The sequence below is a fragment of the Globicephala melas genome, chromosome 9 (genome assembly GCF_963455315.2).
Source record: "Globicephala melas chromosome 9, mGloMel1.2, whole genome shotgun sequence".
NCBI lineage: Eukaryota > Metazoa > Chordata > Mammalia > Artiodactyla > Delphinidae > Globicephala > Globicephala melas.
Genome location: NC_083322.1, coordinates 34,670,702 through 34,685,570, shown reverse-complemented (window position 1 = coordinate 34,685,570; position 14,869 = coordinate 34,670,702). Strand labels below are relative to the sequence as shown.

Sequence of the window (14,869 nt, the reverse complement as noted above, 5' to 3'; positions counted from 1 at the left end):
TGCCATTTGTTCTTTAGTTATACTCATTAATTAGCTCCAGCCAACCTTCCCATGAGGTAACACTCCTAAATTAAGCACTTGTTCTATCCAAGATCAATTATTTTCTTTTTACTGTGTATGACCCCACATGTTCTTTGCTTCTATTTAACATGGTCACCTTCTGTCATCTCCGAAAGATGAACTACTTCTCATGTGAGTTCAGCCCAAATATTTTATCCCCATGAAAGTTTTATCTGATCTCCCCAAATGAAAATAATTTCTCCTACTTATGAACTCCTGAAATGTTCTAAAAACATTTTTATGGCCTTTTGACATTACACTACATGTTTCTTATTAGACAGTAAGCTCTTTGATGGTAAAAACAATGTCACATCACCCCCTACCTCTGCAAGCATGCAATGCTTATTAGTTCTTGGCTTGGTACATGGGACAAACTTGCAAAAAATTTTTTGAATGACAAGTAATGTTTGATGTATTTTATTCTTACAAATATTTTCCTAAATGCTACCTCTTTTGCAATCTTACTTTTAAATTGTAAAGAAAATCCAGAATATAAGATTCAAATAATAGTTTACTTTCAGGTATTATACTGTAATTTAGCAGCATGTATTTTCAGTTCATCTCTAATATGCAATTTGAAATTTTAACAATATAGCAGTAATGAGTCTTCAATCCATATCCAGGCAAAAGATGATATCGGCCTCATAATGAGAAAAAAAAAAAGTGATGGTATGTGAGAAACACAAAGTAAATCCAAAGTATGTTTGAAAAAAATAATAAACTATTTTATAGCAGAAAGAGAAATAACTGAGAGAATACACATAAGCTATTGTAGTTCCTGCAACATGTACCATGAAAAAGAGATGCTATAAAACTGTTAATTTTAATAAAATTAATTCCAATTCATCTTTACCTTTCATTTTTCAGAATTTTTAAGTTGGACAGGATTCCTTAATATGTGAACAAGAGTTACATTTAGTATTGCTATAGATTATGTTAGTGTTCCTTATGTGTTTCATTAGCAATTCATTATCATTAGCAGCAGAATAATGAAGGAAATAGAGATATGAATACCACACTACTTGGTATGGTTTAGTGCAGCCTGTGGAATGCCAGCTCAGAGGAGGAGAATGTGTTCATTCCATTAAACTGAGTGTATGATTCGAGACCTGATAAAACAAAACCTGTCTTAGCCATTAGTTACCATTAACTCACAGTTTTATTTTATGCAAGGTTGCCTCAGCTCATCTGGGAGTTTGGAGCCATACTGGAATATACTGAGTATTGGGTTTGGACCTGAACCCTGAGGACTTTGTTAGAGCTTCAGGGGATGACTTGTGGATCCATTCCATAACATATTTAATACCTTGATTTTCTCTCCTTTGGATCTACATCATGAATGCTTAGCCAATACAGCCTGACATTTGATTGGTAAATAGGATACTTTATTAATTACCCTTATTATAGTACCATAAAATAAACCATCGTAGCTTCTCAGTTTGGCCTCCATTAGTGGTCCGCAATAGAAACATAACGTATCCACACATGTTTATTCTTTAACTTTATGTAAAATATACCATAACACAAAAATAAAAATTATTTAAAAAAATATTTTCTAGTAATTAGCTTTTTTTCCCCAACAGACTTAGTGTAATCATGTATCAGACATGATAAAACGAAAGGTCAATCACTACAGATGCATAATTTCACTCTGATAGATTGCTGTTCGAAAATAGGTTATGACAATTAGATGATTAATTTTCTTCTATTAAATAGCATTATGAGACTTCAGATTACATTTATGAGTATATTCTCTTTAGTGGGAACATAATGGGAGGAAGACCAAACAGAATAGGAATTTGTATCCTTTGTGGAAGGTTCTGTATATACTTATTATCAACTACACTTGTGAAAATAATTTAAAAATGAAATTCTGTTTGAAAACTTACGATTTGCTCAGTATTCCAAGTAACATTTTAAAGATGTCATATGTTAAAGGTTAAAATATGTGCATATGAGGAGCAAAATTCTGGGTATCCTGCTGGCAAAATTTTTTTGGTTCTGGTTATCTGCAAAGTATACACCCCTTGTCAGTTTAAGTAGGGAGTGCCTGTGTAAACATTCTTGTTTCGCGTGTTCCACATAATCATTTCTTGTATCATATTTCTTCTGACCTCGCTATCTGAAACCAATTACAGGAGATCCATTTGGGCTGCATCTATTTTCATAAGAAGCCTAGGCAGCAGTGTTTTTCTCAGAGATGAGTATCAACATCAAATATGCTTCTGAGTGCTTTGTTATTTATGTTTCAGAGAGGTTTTGTAGCCTTCAGCTCTCAAGAATGTGTCACGCTGTGCTGTTTATACATTGAAGATATTAATGGGCGTAGATGTCATTTTTCATTTTAATGTCTCAAATGCAACAGGCTGATAGGTTAAGCATTCCTATTTTTATGGGGAGAGATATGAGTGATGTCTGTTTTTTTCCAAAATATACATATATTTACTTTGAAAAAAAAGAAGTTATTTATAAACCTGAGAGTACTTAACATTTTTGGTTTCACTGGTTGTTTCTAAGCTGTTCTCAAACAATTTTCCTTCTGGTGAGAGTTTTCAGTGTTCTTCAAGAAGGAAAAAAAAGTATTGATCTGGCAGGTTCCAGAGTTTTTTCACTCTTAATTCTCATAACGACCCACTCATTACAATTACCCTTTGTCTAAGAGGTTCCTAACTGACATAAAGTTATTACTACTTTACAAGTGTGATAGGCTTCAACTTTGCTTAACAAAATTTTTGTTTGTTTGAAATTACACAGCAACTATTAGGAATGATACTTGCAATAAATATTTTATGGCAAAATGCACTGAATTCTGGAAAACACGTACTGTCCCACACCTCTGCAGCCTAACAAAAAGTATACCTTTATTATAAAGATTTGTATTCATCTTTTCAAAATATTTTAATTTAATCTGATTCTAATTTTTAAAGTGTCCTATCTTAGTTTTCTTTAGCTTTACTAAAGTTAAATAACTTCATTAAGTGAAGTGCACCCTTAATTCACAACAAATACGTTTTTGAAAACTAGATATGGCTTGGCTGTCTTAGAAACCTTTCTTATTATTCATTTGCATCAGACTCAGTCATTATTAAAGGAAATTTTGCAAACATCTTTTGCCTTTTGTTCTAAATTAGTTGTTCTTTTTTTTGTTTTTGCCGTTGGTGATTATATAAATACCTAAATGGCTAATAGTACTTTATGAATAGCCCTTTTCTATTTACCAATTGAAGTGGACAAGCAATTTTCAAATTAATATTTTATATAATTTGACACCTAACACCTTATATTGATGGCAGTATTTTGTCTCATTATCTTTCATCATTTGAGGAGCTACAATAATAAATTGGAAAGATGAACTAAATGCCTCTGAGCATTTGTTTATTGAAATTCAGTCCTAAAATGTTGTCCAGAATACTGGAAATAGAAGTGTCTTGTGATGCCTGCAGTTAGAATGCAAACTGCCAAAGATTTCTGCTTATGAGTTTTAAATCATTGCTGATCTCTTGGAATTGTTTTTTGTCCTCCCGTCTTTTATGTTTACTATAGCAGTCTCTACTGCTACTAAAAGAATGTTGATATAGGCAAGTAGTTTTTTTTCATAAGAGTTTGTATTGAAAGGTGATTCTTTACTATTTTAAAGATAACTGTAAATTCATATGAAAACCAAGGTACTTTGAAAATAGTAGCGTGTTTTAGCCGGCTATCTTGTGGTATTCCATTATTATTATAACTCCTTTAAAAATGGTATACATTTTTTCTAGTGATATTTTCATGAGCTACGGTTCTAAATATATCTTGTTTTCTAATGTCTTTCTACAGGCACCAGGTGTTACATATTCCACTGGGTTAATGTTTGGGTTGAGTTGAATGAATACAACACAAGGTAGTGAAGGAGATAGGGTTCTAGGTTTGGGAGACAAGAGCCATAGCTTTTGACCACTTTGCTACTGCTTTGTGACTTTAGTCAAGTTATTGTAATATTGGTTTTTCAATTACCTGACTACAAAATGTGAAAGCTAGGCTAAACAATTTTTAAAGTTTAGTCCAGTTTTAGAATTCTTCAGTAATTTTTCTGGTAAAAACTGGTCAAATGATCAGAATTTTACAAGAGTTTAGAGCTCCATCAGGTATTGGTAGAGTATGTAATGAAATCAAAGTCAAGGACGGTAGGAACACTTAGCCCTAAAAACAATATATATTCTGTGATATAGTTCTATTCAAACACAAATTCAAATTATAAAAAGGTTATATTGTAGTTTCCCTTTTAAGTTCTGATAAATATATATGCCCTCTTTACAGGTAAAAAATAATCTATTACGGTGCCAGAGTTCTCCTTTACTAACTGTTCTCCTTTACCAGAGTTTTACTCATTGCCCTCTAATCGTGCCTTTGCCAACACAGAGACAGTATGGCACACTGGAATGCACTCTGGTCTGGAAGCCAGGAGACCCTAAACAAACCGGTTGATTACTCTAGGCCTCATTTTTCTCATTTGCTAAAATGAGGGGGTCAGATTGGATGATTTCTAAGATTGCTTTTAGTCCTAGTCATTCATGATTCCGGGATTGTAAACTATGTTCATTAGAAGTCTTTAAGAATAATAAACAGGGCTTCCCTGGTAGCGCAGTGGTGAGACTCCGCCTGCCGGTGCAGGGGACAGGGGTTCGTGCCCCGGTCCGGGAAGATCCCACATGCCACGGAGCGGCTAGGCCCGTGAGCCATGGCCGCTGAGCCTGCGCGTCCGGACCCTGTGCTCCGCAACTGGAGAGGCCGCAACAGTGAGAGGCCCGCATACCGCAAAAAAAAAAAAGAATAATAAACAACTACAGAATTAAATATAAATTATATAAGGATGTGTGTGTGTGTGTGTGTGTGTGTGTGTGTGTGTGTGTGTATATATATACAAAATAAACTAATGAATTCAAAGGGAAAAATTTCTATGAAAAAATTAGGCAAACTTTGTGTGGCTTTTGGAATTAAAGGGGAAAATAGCTGATTTTTTTGATTTTGAGAATTTTGCATAGACACAGCTTAACTCACACTATAGTAATTTCCATTTGAAAAGTATCATGTGTCATTATTTTATGAGTCGCCATTAAAAAAAGAAAGCTATATTATTTAGGATATCAAGTGAAGTTTTTTAAACTGAATTTTGTGATAATAAAATATTTATGGAATTTTTCCTTTGGTCTTTTTTTCCAATTGAACTTTATAATAAAATTGCCTGAGTTCACTGGAATGTGCCATCCTTAGAAACATGTAGGCTGACTTGTAATTACTTGTAATTTGTAAAAAAACAAAAGGAAGATTGTTGTAAATGAGTGTGTCTCCAAATGTAAAAAGTGTGCTTGACAAACTACGCCAGATCCTGCTATGGGAAGACAAATCAATGTTGTTAGGAGATGTGCTAGGGCATTCAGTTTGTTTACTTTGGTTTCTATGTCTGCCTGCCTTCTCAGAAAACTTGCTTGGAGCCAGACTGTAGCAGCCCTCTCTCTGTCTTTTCATAATTGATCAGGGGATGACTGCCTTCCCTGAGGGTTAAGACGTGGCAACTTTTTCTGTTTGCTCAGCATCTCAATGCAGTAGTTCAAACATTGTTCACACCAGCTGGCAGTGTAATGCCATATGCACATCTTGTCAAAGCAACTGTTGTCATGGATACTAGAAACTCTCTTAAAAACCAGATCATTGATTCCAATCAAAATTGTACTTTTATCAGCTTTGAATCTTAATTATTATAGAAGAATATTGATCGAAGATATTTTTCCCATCATGAAAAATTTACCTTGTATTCTAAAACAGTGAATAACAAAGTGGGGCAATGATTTATTTTAGTTTTATGCGCTGAAAAATTTCATCTTAAGTGTTCATTGAACTCAGTTGTTGAGAAAAACAATGAGTTTATAGTCTCTGAAAAAGTTTTTTTAAATTAGTTTGCACTGCTACCTTTAAAACATCTCAATATGTATTTTTTATGGCATTAGTTTTTATATGATGAGTTTATATAGTCCACTCACCAAACTGTCCCTCCTCTAGTAAATGAAATGCTTACATTAATTTCTTATGTTAAGTTTTATTTTCCTGAGTGGGACAGAAAACATAAAAATAAATGAAAACATCTTCTATTTTGATTGGTATTCTGTCACACATAGAAACAAACCTGATTGGTTGAGTGGTAATTTCTTTGTTCTCTGATTTTGCTAAGAATGCAAATGAAAACCACTCAATTTTATTTGGCATTAAAACTGCACTTTATTTTGTCAAAGGAGAGGTTTCCCCTTGAATTGTAAGTACAAAAAAAGTGTTTTTAATCTTTAGTGAAAATCCTTATTAATTCACTTTCAAGATAATCTGATGTTGATTTGTCAAATTTAATTACAGCTTCCGGTAACACTTGAAGTCTACTGCTTTTGCTTCAGAATTGTAATATGAAAATGCAAATTGATTGATAATTTAAAAGGGAGTGGGCATTTTAGTTGAACACTCAAAGACAAGTTCCTTGTGAAAATGAGGTTATTGATGCAGTTTATGATTTTTTCCTCTTTAAGCACTTTTAAACAAATTACCTTTATTTTCTGCAGGATTACATGCATCTGTTATTTTAAGTAAAGTTGTGTATTTGTGTGTTATGTGAATTTTTTTCACATTAGAAGAAAAAGAATATTTAATGATTCTCTTTAGAAAGGAGGTGGGATTCTCATACATTAAAGCCTATTACTATTAACTAAGGAATAACTGATAATTTACCTTTCAACAAAATATTTAGATATTGCTCACTTTTCACTTCTAGGCTCTCCAAGCAGCAAGACAACTTCTCTTACAGCAGCAAACAAGTGGATTGAAATCTCCTAAGAGCAGTGACAAACAGAGACCACTGCAGGTTAGTAAAGCATTCCTATCCTTGGGATCTTACTTTAAAAGACGTTTGTAATGATTACAGATGTGCAGACCCAGTTGTATACATACAGAAAATTATTACATTTGCATATGTAAGTAATTCTAATTCAAAAAGAGAACTCATTTCATCTTCTTAAAAGAGAAAAAATAATCTATTAGCATAGATTTCAAAAGTTTACAAGGTCACTTTTTGGACAAGTTGTGTAGGGACATTTGGTATACATAGGCATTAGGAGTTTTGTATAAAACTCCCTTGTGGGATTTTAATGAAATTTTATTCACAAACAGGTTAAAATGTGAAATGTCTTCCTTAAAAGCAAAGTTATAGTAAAATGGTAGGGAAGAAACAAAGCAGTCTTAGACAACCCTTTTGCAGTTGTATCCAAGTGACAAATGCAGAAAACCTCCAGGGTTGCCAAAAAAACTGTTTTGAGTTTGCCAAGGAGTTATTGCTGTTGCCACAGTTATGAAAACACATTCTGGAGTTTGTTGTCCTTATTCACTATGTTTGTCCTGTGAAACTGATAGTATGTATGTCTTTTAAAGTAACTTTTTGTTACATAATACAACCATTGTTTTATATAGCTTTAACCAAAATATATAGGACATTAGGGGAAAGAAACATTTTTATAGGGTACTTTTTAAATGTTTGGAAGGTAGAATCTGGAATTGTATAAAACATTATTCAAAATGTTTATCAGTTCTGTTGAAAGATAAGCAATGCTTCCTTTTTGAATCATGTGTTATGTACACGTCTAATAAGACAAGCTTAGTTTTTTTAAAAAAGTCAGCATCTTTCTTATTGCTTTATTTTAACAAAACAATCTTGAAAAAAAAATTTTTATGGCCTAGGTTTCTGTTTTCATTTTCAGGTGTACTCTCAGATGCTAGTAACTAAGTCTTACATGGTGCCCTACTGAAACTTAGTTTGTGTAACAGAATTATTGGCTACTGATCTACACAATCCAGAAGCTACTCATTACCTAAAAACTGAATTGAATGCATAGTCCCGAGGCAAATATGAGATGAGAATATATATTCTTGGGAACAAACCCATTTTTGTGGGGTGGATGGGAAGAAGGGGTCCTGGGGATAGGGGATGTGACGTACCGATGTCTGCCATGATTGCAAATGAAAGTTATATTGAATCAGCCTAAGTTTAAGATTCATTTTAATTTTTTTCTTTTTTAAAATAAATTTCACATTCTTTGTTTTAACTAGTCAGTAATTCTGTAGTGACAAACTTTCCTCACTGTCATATCCCTGCCCGAGTAATAACAAGTGATAACGGTGGTTGGAGTATTTCCATTGAATTATCTGATGCCATGAGAGCCTCTCCATTCATTTACATGACAGAGAGAAATTTACATAGAAGTCACAGATAGCAAATGAAATGTTTATCCTCACTATGGCTTCAGGCTGGGAATTTTGCTTTCTTGTTGGTATAGCAAAGGAGATTTAGATGCTGGCAGCATAAGCCAAAGGTAGGGAAGAGTTTATTGTTTCAAATACCTGAAAAACACTGTATATTGTCCTAATTCTGTTTTTATCATATCTCATGACAAAATAGACAAAATAATAAGTTGTTCCTCTCCAAAGCTAAGTCCAGTAGAAGTTTCTTTATTGCTGGTTACCAGGGTATCTCTGGAAAGAATGGCTGGGCTTTAGCTTTTCTACTTTCCTTTTTTGTTGTATTGGAAGGCAAAAATGTGATACTTCGTTCAACTAAAATATACATAATTTTTCTTGGAAAACACACACACATATAATGTGGAAATACTAATGACTCTAAAATAAGAAATTGTTGCTCACGTACCAAATGTTGTTATATAAAAGTTTGAGCAGAACTCCTCAATTTTGTTATTCTATCACCAAAGGGTGATTAATAGTACTATAAATACCTTTTAACAATTTCAGTGGCTAACCATTACCACAAACTTCCATTGTGTCACTTACATTTAGTGCTTTGTGACTCATATTATTATGAATACATATCCATTGTACATATTATAAAACTGTAGCATTTTATTATTACTTTGTAATTTTAGTGGGATCTAATGCCAAAATGTCATAGGAATGAAAAGTTGGTTGGTTTTTATGAATAAGAATTTAGAAATAATGAATGAAGACTTATTTGTTCACCAAAATATACACTGCAATTAATATGGGTCTACAGTCTTAGTGTTTCATAGTACTTGATAAGCTTAGCAACTGGAAACATGCTGGGATTGTATTGAAAATCTAATAGCAACCTGATAGCATTTTATACTAGCTTACACATGTTGTCAAAGGGGAATATTAGGTAATGCTTATCTTTGCATCTGCAAATACTATTTAACATGAGTTGCACTATTTGCCACTTATGTTAAAGAAAAGGGTAGAATATCTTTGTTAAAAATTTTAACCATTTAATATGAAAGTAACACTTAACTTCTATGATTCTCTCACAGCCGACTTCTTTTTCTACTTACCTAAGAGTTTAACCAACCTTTCATAATAGAGTTGGTGTAGATTATCTTTTAGAATTAGAAAAAGATAGTTGAAAATGTTTCAAAAGCTATACTTTCAAGGCAGAGTATTTGGTGTTAATAGATCATGGTGGCTTGTACTTTATCAGGCATAACATATTTTTAGAAGACCAGAAGAGATACTATGTGGTTTTCATTTTAAAATATAGTTTTGATGGAGAACTATTTTATAACATTTGAAAGAAAATACAGATTTCCTTAAAAATCTGTTTTAATGGCTCAAGTCACAAGAACAATATTCAGTTGCTTTGTTATATTCAACTGAATTTCTTTTAAATGTTTAAAAGTGGTGGCCAGATTTGAGGTGTGACATGGTAGAGAGAATATTTCTAGCAGACTAATATTTATCTTTTCAGGTATTTTTCATTTACACTTTTTCAGGTTCTTGTACTACAGATAGCTTAGATAGTAGCATATCTAGTGCAAAATGGAAAGAAGAAAATCACATCTGACAAGCTTGAGTACCGATTGTAGTAGTGATTTCACTTTCATGTATAGATATCTGAATATATCTTTGAAACTTGTTCACATATTCTGTTCATTACATGAAGCACCAATTGAATAGGTCCAATCAGTAGGAACATTGATTAATGACATATTGATGAATAATATACAAAGATTGTGATGCAAATGGGAGCTGATATTAAACTAAGCGTTACAAGATGTTCCTTCTTTACGTTCTTACTATGTATCCCAGAAAAACGTAACTAATAATAACAGCTGAAGACAGCCTCTCATTTTAGTTTGTTTTATTTATCTGTATCTACTCCTGGCACTTCTAGACTTGATATACCCATAGCGTTCAGTAATGAGAAAAGTTAGCCAAAGAGAATATGTAATGCTTTCAATTTCATGAAACTAATTTCCAGGTTATTAAAAAGAGTAAGTTCACACACACATATGTACACACACACACACAAATACATTTGCATACACATACATGCACACTTCCATAATCTATAATTTTAAAACTTTTTGTAAAATACATTATCAATTTTCTAGCCTATGACAAATCTACTTAATTTAGTTTAGGTATGAAAATTGGTCGCATTATTGTTCTTGTTACATTTACAGCCATGAGACAGACTTGTGGTTCTTCAACAGCTGTGCAGAGCAGAGACGTAAATTTAAGGTAAATGCCATTGCTTTGCTATCTTAGATGAATATTAGTATATAGCGTTGTAATCACTTCCTTCGTTGTAGGTTAATATCTTATATAAGGTTCTCTTTTCCAGTAGGTAATTAATTTTTTTTTATAATTCTGTTTTAAATAGTTCGAGAATGGAATAGTAAAAAGCAAAAGTGAATTAAACCTAGGGGTCTTATTCTGACTCTGCCACAAACTAGTTATATAAGCTTGAGGAAGTCACTCAACATCTTTAAAATAAAGACATTGGGATACCTGATGGACAAAATATAATATTCTGTGGTTAAAAATTTATTTCACTTTTTTTTTTGAACTAAGTGATAGGCATCGTAATGTTTCAGGAAAAGCTGTATCTTGGATGTTAGCTTATGCATTAAGGATTATGTTTGCCTATTCGTTTGTTTTCAGTTACAGAGCACTTTATTAACATACCATAGCCAAAAATAATGCTTTGGAATCAAAATAGCAAATCCCATATGTTTGAAAACCATGGTGCAAGTATCATTTTATATAACATCTAAGGAAGTTTTGTTTAATGCCTTGAAATAATTTTATAAATTGCTTTTAGGGAAAATCTAAGCTACACAAGGAGTTATTTTACCATGTATTTAATAAACTACATTAAAATATGTTGTGATATAATACAATTTAACAAATTTCTACCATCCTCTACTTCACTCCAAATTGTTAAAATTAGCATTGTCCAACAAAACAAGAAATTCTGCAATAAACTAATCAGCATTTCTAAAATTTCATGTTCCAGGGAAAAAAATCAAAAATAAAGTATAAAATGTATAAATAATGAAATATTTATCCTGGGTTAAAATACTAACTCTGTGGGTAATAGAATTGGACACTGATAAATATGTTTTAGGAAATTATTAAAGTCCATTCATGCAGTGGTAAAGAATGAAATTGAATATTTCCTTTTCAACATTAATATTTGATTTCTAGTTATAAGAATTAGAGAGAAACTAAAACACATTTTGTTCCAAATACTGAAAGCAACATAAGCAAGAAATCTGCAATATGTGTTTGAGTAGGGCAATCTACTGTGATGCAGAAAACTTAGAAAGAATTTTTTTTTTTTTTTTGCGGTACGCGGGCCTCTCACTGTTGTGACCTCTCCCGTTGCGGAGCACAGGCTCCGGACGCGCAGGCTCAGCGGCCATGGCTCACGGGTCCAGCCGCTCCGCGGCATGTGGGATCCTCCCGGACCGGGACACGAACCCGTGTCCCCTGCATCGGCAGGCGGACTCTCAACCACTGCGCCACCAGGGAAGCCCAGAAAGAATTTTTAAAAGTTGTTTTTTGCTATCTATATTTTCTGTATATCAGAAAAATAAGCAGTATTATATTTTTATATCATAAATTTTAAAAAGAGCTTAATTTAAAAACTACTAAAAAGGACAGACTATGCCTTGTGTGGTCCTCATTTTCCCATTCCAGTAAAGAACATTTCTTAAAAGGCAGCGTGAAATAGACAGTCTTGTAGGAATGTTACAGAATAAAATCATTCTTAAAATATTATGATGTTGCCACCTGCAGCCAGATGCACAGGGCTCACGCCCTGTGGAGGAGGGTCTGGGACATCCAGTCCATCGCTGCTAAGTGTGCTGCGTGGAAAACTTGTGAACGATCCACTCATGGCATGGAGGACAAAGAACATATGTTTTGGGGTCTGAAGCCTATCTTTGCCCTCAGTTAGTAGAACCTTGGGTAGAGTAACTTGATCTCTTGAAGCCTGTTTCCTTATCTCTAAAATAGGAATAAGGATACCCACCTTGCCAGATTGTTGTGAAGACTAAAAAGAGTACTATATAAAGTGACTAGCATGAATCCTTGCACTTATAATAAATTAATAAATAATTTCTGTTACGCTCAGCTCCAGGAAATTTATAATTAATCCAAGGCTATGATAAATATTCTATAATATGTTACCTTCTACTTGGTCATAATTGTCACAATTCACTATTCACTCTGATATGAAGTGTGCCTAATTTATGAGAAAACAACAGTGAGTGTTTTAGGTACTACTAGAGTATGTCCCCCTGTTGTAGGCCTCCACACCATGTATATGTCACACTTGCCACATATAAACTTATAATGTTTGTCTTCCCTGCTAGACTGTGAGCTCTATGACAGCAGGGATCATGCATGTCCTACTCATCTTCCAGTGCCTAACACAGTGCCTGGTGAATAATAGAGCTCAGTAAATACCTGCTGGAACAATGAATGAGGGGGAGATTGTGTTGAGTGGAGAGTGTGAGGAAGTTGGAGGGGGTAAAGCTTCATTCATTCAGTGAAAACTGAGTATTTATGTGTAATATCCTCAGGGACTTATGATTTGGTTGAGGAGATAGTAATACTTGCGCACAAATATCAGGGCACAGTGGATGTGCTGTGGGAGTCAGAAAAGCAGAAAGTGCTATAAGTATTTTACCTTATTTTACTGAGTATAGTTGACTTACAATATCGTATTAGTTTCAGATGTGCAACATAGTAATTTGATTTTTTTATAGATTACACACCATACAAAGTTATTTTATAAAGTATTGACAATATTCTCTGTGCTGTGCATTACATGCTTGTAACTTACTTGTTTTATAACTGGTGGTTTGTACCACTTAATCCCAGTCACCTCTTTTAGCCTTTGTCCTACCCCTCTTCCCTCTGGTAACCACTAGTTTGTTCTCTGTACCTGTGAGGCTGTTGTGTTATATTTATCTGTTTTGTTTTTTAGATTTCACATGTAAGTGAAAATATACAGTACTTGTCTTTCTCTTCTGACTTATTTCACGAAGTGTAATACCCTCCAGGTCCATCCATGTTGTCCCACATGGCAAGATTTCATTCTCTTTATGGCTAATATAATCACATCTTCTTGATCTGTTCATCTATCAATGGACACTTAGGTTGTTTCCATAGCTTGGCTATTATAAATAATGCTGCTATGAACATTGTGGTGCATATAACCTTTTGAATTCATGTTTTCTTTTTTTTTTTTTCTTTTGGATAAATACCCAGGAATGAAATTGCTGAATTGTGTGGTAGTTCTATTTTTTATTTTATTTATTTATTTATTTATTTTCGGTACGCGGGCCTCTCACCGCTGCGGCCTCTCCCGTTGTGGAGCACAGGCTCCGGACGCGCAGGCCCAGCGGCCACGGCTCACGGGCCCAGCCGCTCCACGGCACGCGGGATCCTCCCGGACCGGGGCACGAACCCACGCCCCCTGCATCGGCAGGCGGACTCTCAACCACTGCGCCACCAGGGAAGCCCTCTATTTTTAATTTTTTGAGGAGCCTCCATCCTATTCTCCATAGTGGCTGCCCTGATTTACATTACCACTGACAGCGTGTGAGGATTGCCTTTTCTCCACATCCTCACCAACACTTACTATTTCTCGTCTTCTTGATAACCATTCGGACAAGTGTAAGATGACATCTCATTGTGGTTTTGATTTTCATTTTCCTGATGATTAGTGATGTTGACTCTATACGCATTTTAAAAAGAAAATTATTAATTCAGGTTCAAGTGATCAGGGAAGGCTTTGTGGAGAGGTAGCATTTATGTTAGGCTTAAAGAAAGGGAATTTGGTAGATAGAGAAAGTAAAGGACAATTTTTGATGGAGACATTTTCAAAAGATGTCATCAAAGATGTAGAGATGGGAAATGGTGAGGTCTGGTTAGGCAAGAGTAAGTAGTTTGTTTTGACCAGCATAGAGATGTCACACTAAAGGAATAACGAATGTATTGGAGGGCTAGAAGTGTACATAGCCAATTGTATACAGCCTGAAATGTCAAGCTAATGAGTCTGTACTTTATGATTTAGGCAGCAGAGGTTGTTAAAGGTTTTTGATGAGGAAGTGACACAATGAAAGCAGTGTATTGTGGAGATCTAGTCAACAGTGCTGCATCTGGAGGATGCTTTGGGGGAAGGGAGTTGTGAGAGATCTGGAATAAGGTAATCTTTAAAAAATTTTGAGGCTGGCATTTCATGAATTGAGCTTTAGAAATGTTGAGTTTGAGGTGATGGCATGAAAGTAAATGGAATTAGCAAGCTTTTAGAAAATTAGAGTTTGACAGAGAGGTCAGAGTTAGAGACAAATATTTGTGAAATAATCCAGAAGTGATGGATGAATCCACGAAAGTGGAGGAGATTTCTGAGAAAGATAATCTAAAGAGGAGCTCACTAACATCGACAATTTTTAAAGCAAGAGGAAAAAGAAGCAGA

The 14,869-nt window shown here is 34.2% G+C and overlaps 1 protein-coding gene across 3 annotated transcripts in view; it reads left to right on the top strand.

Moving 5' to 3' along the window:
- The window catches only part of FOXP2 (forkhead box P2), a 528,540-nt gene that overhangs the window by 367,462 nt on the left and 146,209 nt on the right, over positions 1-14,869 (top strand). For all 3 annotated transcript variants that reach the window (XM_060305385.1, XM_060305387.1, XM_060305386.1), the window contains exon 5: positions 6,851-6,940. In XM_060305385.1, coding sequence (XP_060161368.1) covers positions 6,851-6,940 — 90 coding nt within the window. The remainder of the gene's footprint in view (positions 1-6,850; positions 6,941-14,869) is intronic.